Here is a 24,666-nt window from a genome sequence, read left to right as displayed (position 1 = left end):
TTGAGTGACATTTTTTCTCACTGTAACTTTGAGGGCCAGTCCAGTGTGACATCTGTTTTACACATGAGCCATCTGAGAGAATAAATGAGTTGCCCCTTAATGAGTTAGTGACAGAACTGAGTCAAACACAGATCTTATAGTTTGTTCTTGGCTTCTTATTAATACTTAGTGTGTGTGTCATTTGAAATGGTTAGATAAAAAATTAACAGTAAGTAACAGGTAAAAAATAACAGTAAATGACAGTTAACATTTATTGAACACTTAGGTGCCAGGCACTATGTTGAGAGTTTTACATAATTATTTGACTTAATCCTTAAAAAATATGAGATAGTTACTGTTGTTACATGTGAGAAAAACAAGGCTTGGGGAAAATTGCTTAAAACCAATAACTATTAAGAGGAAGCCAAGACTGACTCTGGAGTAGTCTGAAAGTTTGGAGAGAAAGTAGTGGTCTGTTGGCAATGTAATACACCAGTGTTTCATGGTTTTTTTGTTTGTTTGTTTCATGGTTTTTGAAGTCTGAATTTATCAAAACTTGTTGAGACATTTATACTAATTGTATATGCAGTTGGAGAATTTTAAACATTTATAATTAAAACATTAATTCTTTATATGGTAGATATGATTTCTAGTGAATTGTGGAAATTTACTGTCACTCTGTAGATATTAGAATCTCTGATACAAGCTAATTTTTTGATGGCTTTCTTTTGGTTGATTTCAAATAGATCAGAGGTTGGATCTGTGCAAACTTGGGCCAAATGACAATGATACAGTTAGAGGACAGATAGTAGGTAAGTGTGGAATTTACAGTTACATGAATTTTGACCTCATTCAAACTGACCTAATGTCTGAGTACCTTATAGATCAAAATATCATAGCATGTATTGTATTAGCATGAATTAAATATAAATCATGTAAAATGTTACAGTGAACCTAGGAACTAGGTTAACTTAATTTTAAAAACTTTAAATAATGTCAAAAAAAAAATAGTAACTCCTAATGCTGGGAGGAACTAGTGATGCTTTAGGAAGGAATTCTTTTAAAATATTCAAATATGGTAGATTGCTAAGATAAACTTTACAGATGATAGTAAAGTTTCCTGAAAATAATTCTCAAACTAGTTTTTGAGTAAGAAGAGACTATTCTTTTGAACCCTTTGTTTAATGTTTAATGCTTTTCAGTTTTAAAATCTGTGCTAATTGAAAAAAATAGAATAAGCAATGGTAGTGTAACACTGATTGGAAAAAGGGAGAAATTGTTACCTTATTCATAAGGCACTTAGTGGACTGGTAGGCTATCTTGAATTAACCTAGAGGGAAAGGCTTGATATAAAATTTCCTGAGACTTTCTTAAGAATTGATGGGTTGAGATTTTTATCAAGATACATAGTGTGGAAAAACACTGAAGAGTGCACCTTGGAGGCTTCTTAAAGAAGAAAAATGCAATCTTACACGTCATGATAGAGCAGAATATAAAATAAGGTGATTTCATCGTGAACCCATCAGAGAGGTTTTAGTTACCAAAAGCACTTGAAAGATTTTGTTTTATAAGGCAGTGAATGAATTGGGTTCATAATTAGGGAACTAACTGCCAGAGTAGCCACATAACAAAGTCCTATTGCGATTGTCCCAGGGAAGTATCTATACCTGCAGCGTTATTGACAATTCCTGTAATTATTAGATTGTGAAGAGGGTAAAAAAAATTTCAAAAATCCTGGAATTCAAGACTTTACCTTGAATTCTTCCTACTGTATTTGATTTGGTATGTTACATAATGCTTGCCAGTTAATGTCTAGGAATAACAAAAGTTTTACTATTTGCATTTATATAAATAGCAGACTTTCTTTGTTAGACATTAGAAATATACTTACTGGATTATACTACATAAAAAACAAGTGTTTTGAGTATGTGCGTGAATGTGTGTGTGTATATGTATATTTATCTAAAGTGCTTGTGTGACACAGGTGTTCATAATAGGACCATTAATAAGAGAGAGGCAGGCTGGACTCAAACATGATCCTGTAGTTCTCTCATTCAAAAATAAGGAGTTCCAGTTCTTGCAGAATTAGTCCTCTCCAAATAATTGTAAATAGATATATATGACATCTTTTTGGAAAATGAAGAAAAGTATACTAGAAGACTAACTTTAAAAAATATATATCTTCTTCTAGTATTTTTATTTATATGTATTTCTGTATATTTTTGTTTTTAATTACAGTGAATATAAAATTTTCACTTGGCTTTTTTCTACTTACCATAACCATTTTTAGTATTTGCATATAATCTTTGTAATTAATGATTTTTTAAAGGATGAATTATATAGCTATATCATTAATCATAGAACCTTTTAAGTTATTTTTTGCTGTTATAACATTTAAACTTGCAAACATCTTTGTATACTTTGCTTTATCATTTTTTTATAATTGTTACCCTAGGGAGAAAAACCTCCCGAATTGAGATAATTCAAGGGGTACAAACCTTTTCCCTTGCATTTAAAACTGTTATTCAACTTTTTCCACCCCTTGTGAAGTTTTTTACTTTTTTATTATAAAATAAAATCTAAATATTGACAGAGAACCTAAAGAATACATATAATCATCGTTATCACTTTGATATAAACCTCTTCTTAAAATGAGATTATACCATGCAATTTTTTGTTTTTTGTTTTTGAGAATGAATCTCACTCTGTCTCCCAGCCTGGAGTGCAGTGGCCTCATCATAGCTCACTGCAACCTCAAAACTCGTGGGCTAAAGCGATCTTCCTGCCTCAGCCTCCTGAGTAGCTTAGACTACAGGCACGTGCCACCACACCCCACTAATTTTTCTATTTTTTGAGAGAGGGGGTCTTGCTCTTGCTCAGGCTGGTGTTGAACTCCTGCCATCCAAATTTTTTGTAACCTGTTTTAATCTATTATAAACATCTTTTTTTGGTCCCATGGTTACACTTGTATAACATTTTTAATGTTGTTTGGTAGTCCATGGTGGGTATATAATTCATTTAGCTAGTCCTTTATTGTTGGATATTTAGGTTGTTTCTTATGTTTTACTATTATAGACAGTACTTTGATAAACATCGTATTTCTAAGATTCATTTCATATGTTGTTAGAATTAGGCCATTTAAAAACACCTATAGATTGCTTAGGTGTTCTGTAATATAGCATTCTGGAGATATAAATTGAGCCCATGAAATTCTTTAGCTTTGAACCTTAATGTTATTTAAACAAAAAAATACATTGTTTCTACTGTGATTGCATTTTGGTAAGCATTTCATTTATTTTGTCTGTATAAAAATTGATTAGTATAGTTTTCTAGTATAGTTTTCATACAATATTTACCTTCACTGAAGAGGTATGTTACAGTGTTCTTAATATAAAGGAGCTCTGAACTTTCTGATTTTTTTCAAAACTTTTACAGAGCTGGAAGATTTTAGAATTTTGAGATCCTTCCTTAAATGAAGGGGTCCTTATTATACTTTATGGGGTAACCTATTAATTCTTTAAGAAGTTGGGATATAGTCAGGTTTGGCTGTACCACTTGTATCTTTTGGGAGAGTTGCTGAAAATAGAATTAAAGGATACCAGAGCAACAAGGAAGGGCTTCAGGGATGTCATTTAACCTAACTTTCCCATTGTTCAAATGAGATTATCTAAATCTTAAGTATATTAAGTGTTTTCTTCAAGATTATGGTGCTAAACTAGTTGGTAGAGCCTGCTCTAGTGTTTACATCTCTTGCTTCCAAGTTTATTATTATTGATTCTGAGTTTATAGGGATGATTTTATACTACACTGTTAAAACTCATGGAATCCAAAGATTGCCCTCTTGCCAGAATCCAATGTATTTTTTTAAGATGGTCAGATTATCAAGAGTTAAATCCAAATTAATATGAACTTGATAAACTCTTGTACATGAATATGCTGTTAATATGGTAGGCTTCTTAAGTGCAGTAGTGACTTTGCATTGTACCATCACAGTGGTAAAAAACGAATTAGACTCTCCTCCATGAATATGGTAAAGTGTAGAAAACTGTTAAAATTGTAATATCACTCTTGAAGGGAAAAAACTATGGAAAAGAAATTACAGATTTTAGTAGAGACCAAAAAGTTCATTCTAAAGTATTAAAATAAGCCAAATGTCTTCTAAAGATAGAAATTTTAGATTGAAGTAGTTCCTTTTAGTTCTATGAATCTTAGTAAATTGTTTCTGTTGTTTAATAGTAAGTCTTCAGTCCAGAGACCGAATAGGCACAGGAGGACAAGTTGTGGACTGCAGTCGTTTGTTTGATAATGATTTACCAGACGGGTAAGCTAACACCACTAAAATCATTAGAGAAATATACAGATGATATCCTTAAAAGAATGAGAAATAAGTTAATGTTTATTGTATACTTTAGAAATTTGCTATGATCAATTCCAGAATGTAGATTTTCCTTCTACTGGTAAAATTAGTGAAGGATCTTGTCACAACAAATTTATAAAAGAAGCCATGAATTAAATGTGTTAAATTTGGTTTTTAAGAGTTTTGCCTAGGAGACAAATGAAATTTCTTGACAAATATAACTCTCTTGTAAATCTTATCTATTTAAAAAAACAACTTTTTTGTTTGATTAAATTATTCAAAGCAGGACATACAAGTACTGAATTTGAAACATTGCTCTATTTAGAGGGATAGGATAGAGAATTTAGGTAATAGTAATTATAATATAGTAACATTATTGAACATATATGTGTCAGATACTGCTCTAAGCACTTTATATACATGATATCACTTAATTCTTATAGCATCTTGGAAGGCGGTATATAGCTTGTGATTCTAGGATTAGACCATCTGGGTTCTAATCCTTACTCTTCTGCTTAATGACTTTATGACCTTAATTTATTTAAGCTCTGTAAGTTTCAGTTTATATTTTTTTATAAAAGAGGATGATTAATAATAGTACATACCCCATAAACTTTTGGGAGGGTTAAATGAAGTCATTCATATAAAGCACAGTGTCTTGCACGTAAGTGCTTAATAATTAGCTTCTATTATTTCTACTGCTACTACTATTGTTAACCTGTCATTTTATAGATTAAAAAAACCTGAGACTAAGGTTAAGTAATTTGCCTAAAGCCACATATAGTAAGTGGCAGAGTCAGAGCACACAGACCCTTTTTATTTCAAGGGTCAGATCTTTATCATTGCTCTTTGTTTAAAGCTAGTACTGACACTTTTCTGATTTTATTTTTAACTTTCAAAGTATTTTTAATTAACTTCAATGAGATATAATTTACATACAATAAATTGCATCTGTTTAATGTGTAGAAATGGTTGAGTTTTGACTGAAATTATTTTTTCATAAGAAATTTTACATTCAAGCTATGGTATTTGCTCATTTTGTTTACACTGTTAAAAATCACTATAATTCACTGTTTATAGATCATTTTACTTTCTCGATCTGTTAACTCTTTTATGGATGTGAGGTAGATTATAATATTTTTGAAGGTGAAGTTTAGAGTGAAATAACTAATATTGAGAGAGTACAGCAATGTAAGTCTTATTGTCCTAAACTTATAGTACCAATTATTGTACTATAATTGTAATCATGGGGGGAAACCTAAGCATCTCTCTATTTTCTCTTTTTTAATGCTATCTAACCTCTGCCAGTATTTTGGTAGAAATATTAACATTACTACACTTCTATAGTCATTTGCCTATTTTTTATTATATGAATTATAATAAAGAGTTGAGAGAGAAGTGGCATTCTTGATTTTTAAGAAATTAGTTTGGGAAGGCTGCATGCTTTACAAAACTTTTATGTTTTTCTAGTAAAATTTAAATTTTTAAGAAAATTATGTGTAATTTTTATTTTTAGACCACCTGGGTTCCCATCTTTAGTCTTCTGGTTACTAGTTTTATGACCTTAATTTTATGCTTAAATATATTTTTAGTATAGCCATTTTCCACAATATTCTGGAGGAATCAGTATACTTTTAGTGTTGATATTATTAAAACATTCTCAGAGTTTGGCTGATGGAAAATATTTGTCACATCTCAGTGTAAATGTTTTAAAAGCTTCAGAATTCCATAAGATATATGGTGCAGTTCTAAAATAAGGTGAAAAAATTCCATATTGTGTGAATTAATCTTTCAATTTGGCATTCCAGATTTATAACAACAGATGTATTACTGGCTTATTTATTACACTGAAAACATTCTGTGTTCCAGCTTCCTGTTAATACTTATTAATGCCTTATCTTTCAATATTTTTATATAAGCTGGGAAGAAAGGCGAACCGCCTCTGGAAGAATCCAGTATCTAAACCACATTACAAGAACTACACAGTGGGAACGCCCAACACGGTAAGAACACACAAATAGTTTCCCAAAGTCTATGCTAGTCACCCTCTTGAAGTCCCTTTCTGTTTTATCTGTCAGCTTTATTAAATTTTTTTTTTCCCCTCCGGGATATACTGCTATAGATCTTCAACAAAGATTGCTTGACAGGGTCATCCTGTTACTGTAGCTCTAGGAGCTACAATGATACTCAACAAATATTTATTGAATGAGTTAAATGAATAAGTTGAGCCATCATCTTATTTCTGGGAATCTTCTATTAATTTATTTTTTTGAGTTGAATCTATTATTGAATGGCTGTAACAAAATACCCACATAGGGTCTCCATTCTTTCAGTCACATGGGGGATGATTATCTTCTCTTGGGTCTAGGTAAGGTCTGTGATCAAGACAACCAGATGCTCTGGGACCACATGGAGGGGCGTCTAACTTAGAGTGGGGGTAAGGAGGTGGTTAGAACTTGGAAAGGAAAACTCTTGAAGGAGGGGAATCTGTGAACTAAATCTTGAAGAATGGCTGTTAGTCCCTTTCTTTATGGAGCTTAATGTGTAAAGATATTAGGATGGAAGACAATTTTTAGAAACTGCAAATAGGTGCTTTTTAAGTAACTGAAAACAAATAGGGTAAGTGGCTGACTCTTGCTCCCTGCCTCTTGTAAGGTGTAAGAACAAAGTTTATCATCTCTGCTCAGTGTTATATTTTGCCTTGGTTTTTTCCTTCTGAGCAGGACTGGCACCAGGCATGGAATATGAAATGCTTCTCATTAGCTATGCTTACTGTTATTTATTGGGGATTCATTGTTTAATTCATTGAATCACGAAGTTTTCTTTATTCCATTATTCTCAGAAAGAATCTTAGTTCACGTTGCCATTTTTTAAAATGCTGATTTGAGAGTTGCATTTCTAATATAAAACTGCCAAGGGTTGTACTGAAGTTGCAGGACCCGTTTTTATTATATCTGAGCGTAAATGAATTTGTATTTGTGTCAGTGTTTAAGTGATGCTCATTTCCTTTTAATTCATTTAACTGCTAAAATTAATTTATACAGGTATAAAAAGTTGAGTATTTTAAATATTAGTTTAAAAATGGGCTCTTGATTATTTTATTTTCTAACATCTACAGTAAACTGGACACTCTTAAAGAGACAAACTATATTCATTCAATAAACATTTATTGAGCTATGCACATATATATGTCAAGCACTAGGTACTTGGAATATTTATAGTAGGGATTAAGCTAGTCAGACTCCCTTCTCAATAAATATTCTAGTGGGAGATGAGTGACAAAGACAAGGGTGCAAATAAACAGGAAAAATATCAGAGATAATTGCTGTGCTGAGGAGCTGAGTTGATGCACACTATCAAATGACTGGGTGACTTAGGAGGCAGTAGTAAACTGATTTAAATGACAAAGCCAGGCCTACGGAGAGTAGGAGAAAATGATATTCCATGTGGAAGGAAGAGTTAACTGCTCTCAGGTAGAATGACCTTGGCAGGTTCAAGGAACAACAGGAAAGGATATCAGTGTGGCAGAAGCAGAGTGGGAGGGAGAATGGTGGGAAATCAGGTCTGAGAGGTAGGCTATAACTAGATCAAGTAGTGCTTTGTAAGCCAGTACTCACATCTACAATATATGTGGATTTTATATAAAATAATTTAAACTCATAATTGACATGCTTATTGCTTGGGTGGTTTTCTTTGATGCTTAGAGACTTCAGGCTTGCTTTTAACTCAGAGTTCTTAAAATCCTATTTGTACTAGTCATTCCATTTTCTTATGTGATAAATGATATTGCAGTATATACATTATCTAGAGAACTCTACTTTTGATATCTAAATTGATAACTATTTTTTTTCTTGTTAACTTTCAATAGACCGGCATCTGAATATTCTAGTCCTGGCAGACCTCTTAGCTGCTTTGTTGATGAGAACACTCCAATTAGTGGAACAAATGGTGCAACATGTGGACAGTCTTCGGATCCCAGACTGGCAGAGAGGAGAGTCAGGTCACAACGACATAGAAATTACATGAGCAGGACACATTTACATACTCCTCCAGACCTACCAGAAGGCTATGGTATGACAACTAGCAAAGGAAAAATAAAGTGTGGTTTACTGTTTTAGCTTGCTAAGAAACTCAGAAAATCAACTTTAAAAAAAGTTTATCAATCTGGGTTTAAGGATTCTGCATGAAAGTAAAAGTAAATGTAAGACCTCCCAACTTTGAAAAATCTTTTTTTTTTTTTTTATTGAGACAGAGTCTCACTTTGTTGCCCAGGCTAGAGTGAGTGCCGTGGTGTCAGCTTAGCTCACAGCAACCTCAAACTCCTCGGCTTAAGCGATCCTACTGCCTCAGCCTCCCAAGTAGCTGGGACTACAGGCATGCGCCACCATGCCCGGCTAATTTTTTTTCTATATAGATTTTTAGTTGTCCATATAATGTCTTTCTATTTTTAGTAGAGACGGGGTCTCGCTCAGGCTGGTCTCGAACTCCTGACCTTGAGCGATCCACCCGCCTCGGCCTCCCAGAGTGCTAGGATTACAGGCGTGAGCCACCGCGCCCGGCCTGAAAAATCTTTGAAGTGGTAGAAGACCTACCTAACCAACTGTTAGACCCGGCTAGTCATTTAACCTTGGCTTTTGTGCCCTTTATAATGAAATGAGATAAATACCTTATCACAGGGGTTTCGTGAGGAGCATATGAGATGATGTTGAGACTGCTTTGTAAATAGGCACTATATAAAGGTAAGGTGATATTTTTATTGATAACGGTAATCTGAAGTCTGACGGCCGTCATTTTCTAGGCATACATATTTAGAAATTATTTCAAAAGCATATTTCTGGTAGTATTTATATATTTGTATTCTCTATAATTTTAGATTATCTGAGCGATTGGATTGTTGTAAATGATTTAGTCACTTCTGTTTGTATAAAATGATTATAATATATAAATTCCTAGAATTATAGAATTTCATGTGGAAGATGACATGAATCTTCTGCTAGCTGAATACAGAACTTTTAAAATTAATCACATCTTACAATCACTTGTATATAGTATGAACTCGACTGTCCTCTCCTTGCTTGCCGAGGTTACATCCTTGCCCTCTTAACACTGACTGTAGATAAACTATTTGGGACTGTGGTGACACCTAATGACCAACATTGGGAATTGCCTCATCTAAGTTTTATGTTGCTCAAGAATATTTTTTAAAAATGTTCTGCAAATGCATGATTCTAATTTTAATTTTAAATGTATTTTAACTCTTTAATTAGAAAAAAATTATACATTAACTGTGCTATGCCTCATAAAGTTAATTTATAGCACAGTGATTATTGTTGTTGGCTTGTTATTGGCTTGGGAGACCTAGTTCATATTGTGACTTTGCCACCTTATACTGAACACATTATTTAACCTCTCTAAGCCTCGAGTTTTATCCTCTATAAAATGGGGAAAATAATGGTACCAACCATATGCATTTGCAAGAAATAAATTTGTATTATTTCATATGAAGCACCTGACGTACTGTCTGGCATAGAAGGCACTTAGTAAATTTTAGCTGTTGTTATCAATATTCAGACTTTAGAATAAAGTATGTCCTGCCATTTCTCTTTGAGATTATAAAGCAAGCTGTTTGAGTGGGAGTGGTTATACTTTTACAGTATTTGTGTGATTGGGATTAAAAAAAAAATTGTACAACCAAAACATACAAATAAAGTGGATACCAAGGATGAAATTATTGCAGCTGTCATCTACAACTGATTTTAAACATTTTTATGTTTATAATTTTTAACAGTTTAAGGTTGAAATTTGTTGACTTTATAGGTTTATAAACAAATTAAGTTTATACTAATAAATATTAGCAATAGCTTTATTTTATATATTAAAAATTCTCAGTAGATTTTCTTTGAGGAAAAGTGATTCTGTTACTTAAAAAAAAAAAAGACTACAAAAAAACTGAAGAAACCCTTTTTATAGATTTTCTCTTCACTCTGGTTTCCCTACTTTCCCTACTCTCTTCCCAAGAGCTTTGAGTTCAGTTCACCATTGACTTTTTTTCTCCCCAGTGGGCACACTTACCGTTTAGTCTTCTTTCTGACTTTGTTATTTTTCTATCTTTTCCTATTTATGACTGTAGAATTTCTCTCCTGTATGTTGTCTGTTTGGGGGCCCTTTAAGCCCACAGTGTAGTCTTGAGAATACACTTCCATCCAGAAAAGAGAGAACATAAGTTTTGGTTTAAAATTAGGCATAATAAAAAAGGATTATCAGTCTCCAGACCCTTTGAAAGTTTCTGAAAGTTACCCCCAGTCTTGCCAAAGTCATCCAGCCTCTTCCCTTGAGCCTTTGTTCTTCTCAGTCTCCACATTTAACACATATAAAAGATCATTTCTTTATCTTTTCTTTTGTTTAATTATTGGTATTGTAACAATCTTGTTTTCTTTTTTCCATTGCAACATGTTTAGTAGTATTTGAGTCATATTATGAGTTTAATTAGCTTTTATATAGCTGGCCTCTGATCCTCATCACCATTTATAAGATTGTTTCCAAGGGACAGAACAAATGGTTTGTAAAGCCGTTTTTGTAATGAAATAGATTGGTAATTTGGAGATGTTTCCCTATTAGTATATCATCTTAGTATATAGCTGTCTTTATCTGGACATTCTGAATATTTTTTTTTTTTATTAATTTTGATTATTTTTACAGAACAGAGGACAACTCAACAAGGTCAGGTGTATTTCTTACATACTCAGACTGGTGTGAGCACATGGCACGATCCAAGAGTGCCTAGGTAAGAACATATCTTAAATACTCTTTATACCATTGACTATCCATTTTGTGTAGGATTTCTTTGGTTTTTTTTTTTTTTTTTAAACCTTTAACTTCTAAAAATAGTTTATATAAGAGTTTGGCTCTTTTCTAATAGTCATTTCAGTTTGACATTTAGTAGAAAGTCTCTAATTTTCTCTGCAATTCCACGCTAGTTTGCACCCCAGCCTTTTTCCCCTGCTCCCCCTTAAAAATGGGGGAAAAACATGGGTCTTTTAGGAGTTTGAAAATTGACCTGGGGAGAAACATACCCTTTAAAAAGGGTAGTAATGGATTGATACTCTTATTTCTGGTTAGGCTTTTTTTTTTAAAGGTTAAAAAAATTTTTAATCATATATAAATGTATTCAGTGTTCTTTTATGTGTTCCTTAATAAAATTTCATGTTAATGTAGAAAACAGCCTAATTCAACTCAATTATATTTATTTTAAATACCTAAACATATATTTGAACTGCAGGCATTACATTTACTGATCAAAATGTTATCTTTTAACTTTAAGAGGATGGACCAACACACAAATCAATTTAGTGCTTTAATATGTTTTTGATACATTTTAGTATCAAATAATGAGTTTTTCAAACATTACTTAGCTATTTTGAGTTATTTCTAATGAACAGGTACAAAGGACCACAGTCTGGTTGAAGCTGCAAACTTGAATTCTAAATTAAATTCTAAATCAGCTTTGTATGTGTACATGTACCTTTGTAGGATGAGCATATTTTATAATAAGCACAATACCTACCTCCTCTGCAAAATAAAACAAAACAAAAAAAACTCAAAAAACAAAATACAGCCCTTCCAAACTCAAAACAACCCACAGAAGGTCTGGAGATCTTTTTCCTGCCTAAAGCTTATACTCAGTGTATTTGAATCAAAAACAGATGTGACTAGCTAATCTTAGATTGCTTTGATACTCTCTATTTATAAATAAAACTATCATAATGAAAATGTTTTACTACTTTGTTATAGAGCTTAATTAGAATCCTTTGAGGGTGGTAACCAAGAGAATGTTCTATCATTAATTACTGTATCAAGGTTGTCAGTTCTGTGTCTTGGCAGTATAAGCTGTTAGTTTTTGAAAAGTAGTGGGGAGGATATTTTACATTTGTTTTTTAAGCTTACTGAAAAAATCCAAGGGCCTAACTTTTAGAAATCAGAGTTTTGTTATATAAATTATGTAAAAAATATTTTGGCATCTGTTTATCAAGTTGAAGGTCAATAATAAGCTTTTCTTTAAAACTATTAAAAATCAAGGATGGTCACAGTGGCTCACACTTACAGTCTCAGTACTTTGGGAGGCTGAAGCGGGAGGATCACTTAAGGCCAGGAGTTCGAGACTAGCGTGAGCAACATAGTGAGACCCTATCCCTACAAAAAATAAAAAAAAACTAGGCAGCATGGTGGCATGCATCTGTAGACACAGCTACCCGGGAGGCTGAGGCTTGAGTCCAGGAGTTCAAGGCTGTAGTGAGCTATGATTGTGCCACTGCACTCCAGCCTGGGCAACAGAGTGAGACCCTATCTCAAAAAAATTAGCTAATATTAATTTAAAAATACAAAATTACTATAAATCATTCATAGGAAACGTATAGAAAAATTATTATTTCTTACTAAATGGTGTACAATAGTGAGAAAGTTGACCTTGAGTTATCTATTGAAAGAATAGTATGTAAGCTGGCAACAGAAGTTGAAATTGAGATGGATTTCAGCACCGTTGTTGGTAATAGCCCCTTGTTCTTGAGGAGACATGTCAGTTTTTCATTAATGACTGAGGGATTTCTAGAGAGGTTTAAGAATATCTCATGTTGAGTATTGACACCTATTTTGAATAATGACTATGAAGTAATGGTCTGGATTTTTTGTTTTCTTGTTCTCTGTGCCCCAAATTATCTTAAAAATTTGTATCTTTGGGGGGATCCTTTAGCAAATATGCTTTTTGTATGGAGGATCTTTTATCAAAGCAGACTATAAATATTTAGAGTCTATTAAAATATCACTATTCAAAGGCATTTATAAAATTGCATAAATCAGACTCTTTAAAACAAACTTTATTTAAAGATACCTAGTATGCTTAATCCCATTTCATCATGTTTTGCATTTCTCTTTAAAACAATGATTAATGCCTGTTATTCATTATATTGGATACTAACTGTAGTCTTGAGATACAGATCTATATTTTTATGGCTGCATAACATTCCATTTTTCTTTAATCAGTTCCCAATTAGATATAAAGATTACTTCAAGTTTTCTGCTCTTTTATCAATGCTTTAGCACTCTCCCTATATGACTTTAGATTTATAAAATTCTAAATAAAATGATACGAAATCAAATTCTGCATTATATCAGTAGAATTATTCATTCTTTGATTTCAGTAATTGTTTTTCATTTCTAAAAGTTCCATTAAAAAATTCTATCTGTTCATTCCTAATAATCTCTCATTGATAGGTCATCTTTGTGATTGTACCTTTTTATTTTTTTAAACATTACATATCATAGCTATTCTCTCTTTTTGGTCTCTGACCGTACGTGGGGATCTAATTCTGTGGTTTATTGTTCCTACTGACTCTGTCATAGTGGCTTTCCTTTCTGAAGTGTTTGGTGTTCTTTGATTATGAGTTTATTGTTTGATCCAACTAACGAAGTTGGAATTCTGTGGACCTAAAGTAGGAATTTAGGAAGTTTTCCTGGCATCACTTCATCCCCCCTTTGAGTTCTCAGCTTAGTGAGGAAGTTCCAGGTTTCCTTTCCCAGCCTTGCTGCTGGTCTGCCCCTCGGCCTGCCTGCCACTCACGTACCAGCTCCATTCAGTTCACTGTTTTTGAGGAGGATTTTTGGAACTCTCCCTTACCTCCTTTGAGACTAGCAGTGTCTCAAATAGTGTGTTTTGCCCCCTAAGCTTTAGTTCTATAGCAGGAGAGTCTCCTGGAGCACCCATAGCAGAAGTCAAAATCACTGCTTCAACAAATCTGAGTGCGGTATGTGCCCATCATTGTGTTTTACTGTGATCACTAAAAGATTATTTCAGGAAAAATCTTTTTCTGGTTTAATGTTTAAAACATGATTTTGATGAAATTTGTCATTATTTATAATTATCTGTTATAGTTTAAATTTACATTAGGATCGGTCATGGTGGCTCACTCCTGTAATCCTAGCACTCATGGAGGCTGAGGCCGAGGAGGATTGCTTAAGGCCAGGAATTCGAGACCAGCCTAAGCAAGAGTGAGACCCCAGCTCTACAAAAAGTAAAAAAAATTAGCTAGCATAGTGGCACGCACCTGTAGTCCTAGCTACTCAGGAGGGTGAGGCAGGAGAATTGCTTAAGCCCAGGAGTTTGAGGTTGCAGTGAGCTGTGATGACACCACTGCACTCCAGCCAGGGCGACAGAGCAAGACTCTGTCTCAGAAAAAATAAATAAGTAAATTTACATTAGACATGCTGCATTTTATTCTTTTTTTTTTTTTTTTTTTTTAAATGAGGACCACAAAACAGTTTTTACTGTCTTAGGTGTTTGAGTTTGTTTGGTCAGAGTATGTCATTTCCTTGGTATTAACAGATGGATCTGATAGCATAAAATGTTCATTTAGGGATGGAAATGACCTGAGCATATCATACATTTTTATACACTGCCTCAGTGGGGTCACTGATGGCAATGACTTTACTCTCTCAGTGGATGACAACAGCAACTTCAACACTTTGGAAGCTCCACTCTGGAAGATTTTGTTCTAACAGTGTGGAGGATAAAAATTTGCAATCCTATTCCCCGTTTATTATAAAGAATGTAACTCAGGAACAGCTAAGTGGAAGCAATGCTTAGGGCAAGGTATGGAGGGCGGGGCAAGGAGCTTTGATGCCCTCTCTGGGTGCACCACCCTGTACCAGCACCTCAGTGTGTTCACCAACTTGGAAGCTCCTCACTTCGTTCTTTGAGATCCTGAAATCCTGCCCTTATATAGAGAGACATTTTATGTAAGAATGTAATGATTTTTGGTTCATTAAAAGTCTTTTAGCTCTTTTTATAGTAGCAGTCACCCTTAGAGCATTATTCCTTAGGTGGCTTAAACAAGTTCTTCATTCACTAGTGTTACATATTTCAGAATTCAAAATGGAGCAGTTATCCTTTAAAAAATATACTGTGACATAATTTCAGTAACATTTCTAGTTTTGCTTTGTTGTAGAGCTTAATCATGGAATGGACATTTATTTGCACAAATTTTATGGTATAGTAAAGAAAAATGATTGAAGGGAAATTTTAGAAAACTAATTCCTTATATCACTGACACTTATAAAACAATATTTTCTGTCAAACAAGTATTGAAATGCAGTTTATGTTGGCAGATGTTATGATTGCTTTTATATTAATTTAAAATCTGTACTACATTAAAACCTAGGAACTTACAAAAAGTGTAGGGTATGTGATAAGTTTTTCTAAGCCATTTATAGATTGGGTTTTGAGTATGTGAGTTTGTTAAGCCATTGGGAATTGAAGATTCCAGCTGAACATCTCAAGTTTCTGAAACAATACATTTTCTCAGCCTTCATGGAATTGTTCTGTGTCATTTACACTTGCTTGGCACAGCGGGCCCAGCAATGAGGTATTTTTTATTTTATATTTGTTTTTGCAGGGATCTTAGCAACATCAATTGTGAAGAGCTTGGTCCATTGCCTCCTGGATGGGAGATCCGTAATACCGCAACAGGCAGAGTTTATTTCGTTGACCATAACAACAGAACAACACAATTTACAGATCCTCGGCTCTCTGCTAACTTGCATTTAGTTTTAAAGTAAGTTTTTGAAACAATACATGTTAAAATGTGAGTCTGAACAAGAGGAAACTGATAGGTGCTTTTTATAATAAATGTGAAAGAACATCTGTTCTCCAATTATAATTTACTTTTGTTGAGTAAAATTTTATGTAACAGTGTGACAAATTTTACTCTGATATGAATATTGTAATTTAAACCCACTATGTTCCTATGTGTAGGAACCAGTCCTGAAATGGTAGGAAAAGAGTATGTATCAAAGGTGCATAATCAAGAGAGCCTTTTGCAGAGGCAATAGCTTGACAGGTGAAGTAGAGGTTGAACAGGCTAATTTTGTGTTGCCATTGTAACACAAAATTATTAATATTAATGGCTAAGACTTTAATAGCACTTATTATGTGCCAGGTGTTCTTTGTAATTTACATATTAGCAATTTCATCCTCAGGAAAAATTCTGTGTTAATGCCATTTTTATAGATGAGAAAACAGGCATAGAGGTTAAGCGATTTCCCATAGGTCACTGGGCGGGCAGTAAGTGATCAAGCGGACTTCAAACCCAGGCACTCTGGCTTCAGTCTGCTGTGAACCACTATCCTGAGCATTGTTATATATTATTTGCATCCTTTGCATTCCTTTTCTCTGTAGCTGCTTAAGTTTTTCTAACTCCATTACTTATTGGCATTGTTTTCTAAGGAAGATGAGAAGAAAGAGAGAAAAGGAAACTTCATCACCAAGCAAAGTAGCAAAGTATCTTTTTCAGCAGTTCCTGCAAAAATACTGTGACAGTGGCATAGCAACAAGGGTTTTAAAAAGGCTAAGAATCTGGAGAACCAGGTTCACTGTGACGCCCAATAATTCACTTTATCTTCTCTAAATGAATGATGATATTACCTGCTCTACCTTTCTCATTCATTTGTTGTAAAGTTCTCAGGTATGTTAAAATGTTAAAAACAAACAAAACAGTACTATAAGATGACTTTTGAAAATATCCTTGTTTTGTTAATCTTTTCGGAGCTAGGTTAAGTAAAGCAAAAAATTTAAACGAGAACTGTACCAATTGTTTTAGGATAACAGGAGAAAGCATTTTTAAAATATATATCTTTGGTTCCTTCTTTGAAATATATATAGTTATACTGGCAGTCTCATTATGTCAGTAGATCTCAGCTTATTGTGGATAGCAGATCCTAAAACCTTGGTTAAAAATGAGGGTCACTAGTATTTAAAAGCCTTACAATGAGTAAGCAGCTGAAGAAACACAGAGAAGTGTGGACTATTTCTGTGCATTAGGATCAACAGCCTAGATAGCAAAGTAAGTGTGATCTGCAATCTACACTTTGAGTAATACTACTCTAGGGTATTTGCCTAGTGGTGGGATTGCTACATCATAGAATATTTTTATCTTCAACTTTAATATGTAAGGGTGTATTTTCTATAGTAGCTATACCAATTTAGTCCTTTACCAGCAGTATATGAATTCCTGTTACTCCAGAGTCTTGCCAGTACTTGGCATTGTTGGACTTAAAATTTTTTTGCCAGTCTGATGATTAATGGTATCTCATTGTGACTGTAATTTGAGTTTGCCTAATTACTAAGGAGGTTGAGCACCTTTTCATAGGTTTATTGACCATTTGGATTTTCTGTTTTTGTGAAGATGTGTCTTCACATCTTTTGACTATTGTCTGTTGATAATGAACAGCTTTTCATTGGTCTACTTGACCAATTGTATCAACTCTTATGAGAATTGTTTATATCTTTTGCCCATTTTTCTAGTGTTTTCTTTGTATTTTAAAATTTTAAGTATAGATGAATGTTTTTAATACATTCATAATTTTGCCTTTTAAAGTAAACTCTTTAACCCATCTGGACTTTACTTTTGTGCATGGATTTTTCTATGTGGCATATGGGGGCAACTAATTGGAATTTGGGGTGATAAGGAGTAAATGAGATGTTGAAGCTCTCTACAGAGTGCTTTTGTTTTAGTTTTTTGTATCATAATTTTTTACCTTTCTGCTTCCCCTACTAGACTTTGAATTACTTAAGAAGAGGACCCATATCCCATTTATTTTTGCTTCTTTAGTATGTAACATACCCAAGTACTTGGCAAATGTATAACGATAATGAAGAGCCAGAACGGCTCTTTCGGAGGCCCAGAGAAGCTCCAAGAGGTGGTTGTGTACTTTGTTTACCTCCTGCCCTCAGGATCATCTCTTTAGGTAACAGGAGTTTGCCTTGATATTGCCAGTGGAACATTTCAGTAGAACAATTATAGATTTTCTGTCTTTTGGCTGAAGGGTTAGTTGTAGTAAATAACTGAACAAAAATTAATGTTCTGAAAGAAGGACTACAGGTGAGATGGTGAGAAATGTTTGTTGCCTTTTCTGAATGTTGGAATAACTGACAGGAAGTAATTTGAAGAACATTTGACTATTTACCTAAAATTATTATTTTCCAATTCTGTTTATTAGTTTGCATTAATATGGCCAACATTTGCTTTACCTCAGAGCTTTATGGATATATATACTTTTTTTGAGATGGAGTCTCACTCTGTTGCCCAGGCTAGAGTGCCGTGGCGTCAGCCTAGCTCACAGCAACCTCAAACTCCTAGGCTCAAGCAATCCTTCTGCCTCAGCCTCCTGAGTAGCTGGGACTACAGGGATGTGCCACCATGCCCGACTAATTTTTTCTATATATTTTTAGTTGTCCAGCTAATTTCTTTCTATTTTTTTTTTTTAGTAGAGATGGGGTCTCACTCTTGCTCAGGCTGGTCTCGAACTCCTGAGCTCAAAGGATCCACCCACCTTGGCCTCCCAGAGTGCTAGGATTACAGGCGTGAGCCACTGTGCCTGGCCCTTTATGGATATTGATAGTAGAAAGTTTTCACTTGGAAATTTATTTTTGTATTGAAGTATTATTTTGCTGCTCTCTTCTGTATCTTTGACTTGCAAATTTTTGTGCTATGAAGAAGCTTAAGCATTTGTATATCTGTTTTTTTAAGGACAGAATTTCAGAACTGTAACTGCCAGTGTCATCAGTAAAATCTCTAACCTTATAAATCTTCCCTGGGTTTTATATTCATGTTGTATTAGACAAAAATACATAAAAATTATTTTATATGCAGGATTAAAGTTTTTATCATAATTAACTTAAAAGTGATAAGAATTAGATTTTATTCAGACATATGATATAAAACCTAATTATGTGGAACTGAATTTATTACATTGAGATATAAAAAAACTACTTTAACCTTGAATTGCAGTTTTAAAAAGAGCGTCATAAGGCACAAATGTTAAAAAGTTAATTTATTAATCCTTACCAGGATATGTTGGATAGAAGTTACTTTTTTCCATTAATGTTTTATTTCTATTTTAAGAGATTTTTAAATTTTGGGATATTTTTTAGATGGGTGTTAGTGGAGTTTTGAATCTATGTGTGCTATCAAATACATTGTTACCTTATTTGATAGATCTAATATGGTTTTTATTGGTTTTCTCTCTGTGGAATATTTTTTTTTGGGCAAAAAATGTTATCAGTGTAAGTTGTTATCAGGCTAATTCTGAATTGATTGAAATTAGTTTAACCCTTAGTCTGAATTTTAGGGTGCTATGATGTATGGATTATGATAACATTCACAGGTATTTTTAGATTACTTTGAGTTTTAGCTCGTGTTCTCCTGTTTCAGCATTTTTAGGAAATGGGAGATGCTGATTGCATTATAATCACGTAGAGGGTGCTTACCTGAGCCAGATAAAGATGTGGTGGGGCAAACTGTTTTAGAGAGGAATATAGTAGTCAAACTAGGAAGAATTGAGAATTAATATTTTGGGAGGAAGCAACAAGAGAATTTACTACTTATTAATAGAAGTGTGTACTGGGCCTCTGATACATAAATACGTGTTTTAGGACATCATGTTTGACTTTAAAAAAAAAAAACCGTTTCTTATGAAGATGCATTTATCTCCCTCAGCCCTTACCTCTTATATGAATCCCTCCTGTAATATTATTGTCATCATTCTCTTTAAAGGGATGTTTTTGATGTTCTGAAGATTGTGCGAAGCCTCAGCATATAATCTGTCAATGGCAGGGCACAGTGTTGTTAAACTATTGCAAGACACTGTCACTAGGGTTCAATAAATAACTTTGCCAAGGCAGCATATTCTTCTACAAAATCATTTTTAGTCATTTTTTAAATTTCTCTTACTTTGAAAAGCATGATTTTTTAACCCAGTTAACTATCTTAGTAGTAGTTATAACTAACATTTACTATGCACGTCTTATGCTTTGAGTGCTGGTTAAGCACCATCTCATGTCATCTGCATTGCAATCCTAGGCTGCTTCCCTCTCACCAGTGAGAAAAATGGAGCTTCATGTAGTTACATAACTTGTTCAGAGGTACATAAAAATTTGCTAGAGCTGGGATTTGAACTCAGTCGATCTGACTATGAAAGTTTTTTTTACCCACTTCTTATTTTGATCCCTTTAACACTATTTCCCTCCCTTTGACTGGCATTGTAGGAAACTTTTTTTGGGGGGGGGTAAGTGATGACTGTGGCAAGGGGTTTACAATTTGAGTCTTTCCTCTGTTTATCAGATTCACTTGATTTCAAGAAAATCATTCGATTGCTTGATTATGTCTCTGGACATTGGCAGAGGCCTTAAAGGATAGCAGAGCAGCACCTCTGCTATTTCCTGGCTGGCACTGACATCAGCTCTTACATAACTGTCCCTTGCACCCTGGCACACATAAAGAAATGAGCCACTTTATTGGGTAGTTAGATTTTTTTCCCTGAGTGCATCAGAAGCGGTAGTTCCAGGATAGCTGCATCCATCCCAGAAGGATTTTCTGTCAGTTTTGTCCTTCACCTTTAAAGCCGCCTTTTCCATTTGCAGGTCTTAGACAGTCTGTCATCCACGGCTTTGTGAATAGGCTTGATGTCCCTGGATTTTTTTTAATTAGCCTTATTGAAATATAATTGACATACAATAAGCTGAATATTTAAAGTGTGCAGTTTAAGTTTTCACATAGTCTATACCTGTGAAACCATCACCACAATGAAGCTAGTTGAACATATCCATCACCCCCAAATGCTTTCTCCTGCCCCTTTGTCATTTCTCCTCCTGTCCCTCCTTGTGGGGCTTCCACCCTGTATTAGTTTCCCAGGGCTGTTGTAACAAAATACCACAGACTGGGTGTCTCAAAACAACAGAAATTCATTCTTTTACATTCTGGAGGCTAGTAAGGCGGTCAGCAGGGTTGGTTCCTTCTGGAGACTCTGAGGGGAGAATCTGTTCCATGACTTTCTCTTAGCTTCTGGTGGTTTCTGGAAAACTTGGTGTTCTGGCTTTTAGACCTGTCACTCCAGTCTTTGTCTTCTGTCTTCCCATAGTCTTCTTTCCTGTATGTCCATATCTAAAATTTCCTCTTATAAGGACACTGCCTATTGGATTTAAGGCCACTCTAATCCAGGATGTGATCTTTTCTTAACTTGATCATATCTGCAAAGATCCTATTTCCAAATAAGGTCACATTCACAGGTACCACGGTTGGAACTTCAGAATATATTTTGGGGGGATACAATTCAACCCACAAAACACCCCATCCTCAGCCAACCACTGATCTACTTTCTATCACTGTATATTAGATTGCATTTTCTAGAGTTTTAGATAAACAGAATCATACGTTATGGGCTCTTTTTTGTTTTATTTTTCTTTCATTTTCTTTTCCTATGGTATTTTTGTTACAGCATGTTTGGTTTCTTATACTCACATAATTTTGAGATTTGTCCCTGTTGCATGTGTAGTTCATTTCTTTTCATTGTTGGTGGTATTCCATTGTAAGAATATATCACAATGTGTTCATCCATCTATTGATGGGCATTTGGGTTGTTACCAGTGTTTGACTATGACAAATACAACTATGATGAACATTTATGTACAAGTCTTTGTATGGAAATAAATACCTAGGAGGAGAATGGCTGAATCATGTGACAGAGTTATGGTTAACCTTTAAAGAAACTATTAGATTGTTTTTCAAAGTGTTTGTGCCATTTTATATTCCCACCAGTAGTGTATGAGACTTTCACTTGCTCCACATCCTTACTAATACTTGGTATGGCTAATCTTGTTAATTTTAGATGTTTTAATAGGTATATAGTGGTATCTCATTCTGGTTTTAATTTCCATTTCTCTAATGACTAATGATGTGCTGATAGTATCTTTTCATGTGCATTTGCCATCCATACGTCATCTTTGGTGAAATTCCCCTCCTTCCCTCCCTCCACCCTTTTAAATTGAGCTGCTTGGTTTTTATTGTTGAGTTTTGATAGTTCTTTAGATATTTAGATGTCAGATATATGCTTTCTCCTAGTCCATGACTTGTCTTTTCATTTTCTTAACAATGTCTTTTGAAAAACAGAGATTTTCTTTAAAATTTTGATGAAGTTCAATTTACCCATTCTTTTATGTATTGTGCTTTTGGTGTTGTATCTAAGAAATCATATATTGCTTAACACAGGTCATAAAAAATTTTCTCCTGTGTTTAGAAGTTTTATGGCTTTAGATTTTACATTGAGGTCTGTGATTCGTTTTGAGTTTTTGTGTCTGGTGTGAGATACAAGTTTGTTTATTTTTATTTTTATTTTTGTTTTTATTTTTTGAGACAGTGTCGCTGTCACTTTGGCTAGAGTGCAGTGGCACGCATCGTCATAGCTCGCTGCAGCCTCAAACTCCTGGACTCAAGTGATCCTCCTACCTCAGCCTCCTGCATAGCTGGGACTGTAGGCATGCACCATCATGCCTGCCTGATTTTTCTATTTTTTCTAGAGATGGGGTCTCGCTTTTGCTCAGGCTGGTCTTGAACTCCTAAGCTCAAGTGATCCTCCCACCTCAGCCTCCCAGAGTGCTAGGATTACAGGCGAGAGCTGCCATGCCCTGCCTCATTTGTAAAAGATAGAATTATACAATTGTTTATGGAATACTTTTATTCATATTCTATTTTGACTTTGTGTGTATAAAAAACACCTGTCTCTATTATAATGTTTATAAGAGTAATTAATATTGACTTGACATTTTCAATAAAACAGTATTTTCTATGTATAGTCATATGTTTTAGGTATAAAATTTGGCCTTGTACATAAAAAGAAGGGGTCCCTACCAAGCTGCCAGTTCACACTCCTGTTTGGCTCCCAGAAAGACAGACTCTAGATAACAAGCAATGTTTGACATATACCTGAATTTTAAAATGGGTGATGGTAAACTATGTAGAGGAAAATGGAAACAATATTCAAAAATTTGTTATTGGCAGCTGTATAAAGCTTTATGGATAAAACTCCATTTTCCAGTTCTATCAGTCCATATGGACTATGAGAAATAAACTTTGGAGCTGATTTGTTGTTGCCAAAATGTTAAGCAAAGCATTGTATGTCCTTATTAGGCTTGGAAATGATAACAGCTGAGCTTGTTTTACAGTATTATGCTATTTTAAACATACAATTGCAATTTTTTATTTAAAATACTTCAGTAATATTTTTGTTTACTTCTAGTCGGCAGAACCAATTGAAAGACCAACAGCAACAGCAAGTGGTGTCATTATGCCCTGATGACACAGAGTGTCTGACAGTTCCAAGGTATAAGCGAGACCTGGTTCAGAAACTAAAAATTTTACGGCAAGAGCTTTCCCAACAACAGCCTCAGGCTGGCCACTGCCGCATTGAGGTTTCCAGGGAAGAGATTTTTGAGGTAAGCTTTACAAATCTTATTTTAAATTAGAGAAAAATTAAATTTTACTGTTTTGCTCTGTCTTTTCCAAGAATACTGTTTTTGGGACTCCTATCTCTTTAGACTGGGAGAGTTCTCATTAACTTCTTTTTTAACTGTAGAGAGTGAAGGGTATAATATTGGAGAGATTTAATATGTAGGATAAGCATTTAATTGGAATGAAGAGTGTCAGATGTTCCAGTTGGTTCAGTTTGGCCTCTGCATTGCAAATTCTTACTTGTTAATGAATTTTAAAAGACCACAAATATTATCCATCCCTTACTTCCTAATTCTGCTGAAAGGTAAGAGACTCTTAAATTATTTTGTCTCATTACTATTGGATTACTTCCTTCATGTATTGAAAATCTTCCTTTCTGGTATATACTTTTATCTTTGGACTACAGCCCTAATATCAGCTTCAAAGTTCTTTCATAGTAGGTGTCAGAGGTCAAAGGAAAGGGTGTTTCCCTCTCACTAGAGGATTCCTGGACAAGAGATAATCCTTTTCCCAAAGGATGAACTTTTTTCTCTTAGAATAGTCTAACCTTGTCTGTAGTTATTCATTTGTATTTTTAAATGATTTAAAGTTGTCTATGTAATGAAGGTCATCACGTTAATGATTATTTATGTTCTTTCAAAACTTTATTTTTCTTACATTTGTGGTTTTTTTTTCCTTACCTTTGTTTCTACTGGTGCCTATGACCTAGAACTAGGTCAACTGGCTTTTTAAAACTTGCTACTTCTACCAGATTCTGGTTTTAATATGGGTGGAACCATTGCTATAGAACTTTAGATTCATAGAACTAAAATATGTAGTTTTGTACCCAGTAGGCTTTTAATATATTTATCAAATGAATTGGTTTTAGTATGATTAAGCTATATCCATTTTGTAAATCCATTTTTTTAAAGTTCCATGAACTTTAAAACATTTGGAATTTATGTATTGATTGTTGAACACATTTCATCTTATTTAAATAAACTTACATTTCGTGGGTGG

At 34.0% G+C, this 24,666-nt stretch overlaps 1 protein-coding gene across 1 annotated transcript in view; it reads left to right on the top strand.

Annotated features, from left to right (window-relative positions):
• The window catches only part of SMURF2 (SMAD specific E3 ubiquitin protein ligase 2), a 100,004-nt gene that overhangs the window by 61,415 nt on the left and 13,923 nt on the right, over positions 1-24,666 (top strand). The window contains exons 5-11 of the mRNA XM_069481621.1: positions 726-791; positions 4,216-4,300; positions 6,256-6,339; positions 8,205-8,407; positions 11,036-11,120; positions 15,781-15,939; positions 23,456-23,651. Coding sequence (XP_069337722.1) covers positions 726-791; positions 4,216-4,300; positions 6,256-6,339; positions 8,205-8,407; positions 11,036-11,120; positions 15,781-15,939; positions 23,456-23,651 — 878 coding nt within the window. The remainder of the gene's footprint in view (positions 1-725; positions 792-4,215; positions 4,301-6,255; positions 6,340-8,204; positions 8,408-11,035; positions 11,121-15,780; positions 15,940-23,455; positions 23,652-24,666) is intronic.

The sequence above is a fragment of the Eulemur rufifrons genome, chromosome 9, assembly GCF_041146395.1.
Source record: "Eulemur rufifrons isolate Redbay chromosome 9, OSU_ERuf_1, whole genome shotgun sequence".
In the NCBI taxonomy this organism is placed as follows: domain Eukaryota; kingdom Metazoa; phylum Chordata; class Mammalia; order Primates; family Lemuridae; genus Eulemur; species Eulemur rufifrons.
Note: the sequence above shows the minus strand (reverse complement) of the source record. Positions and strands in the feature narration are given on the sequence as shown.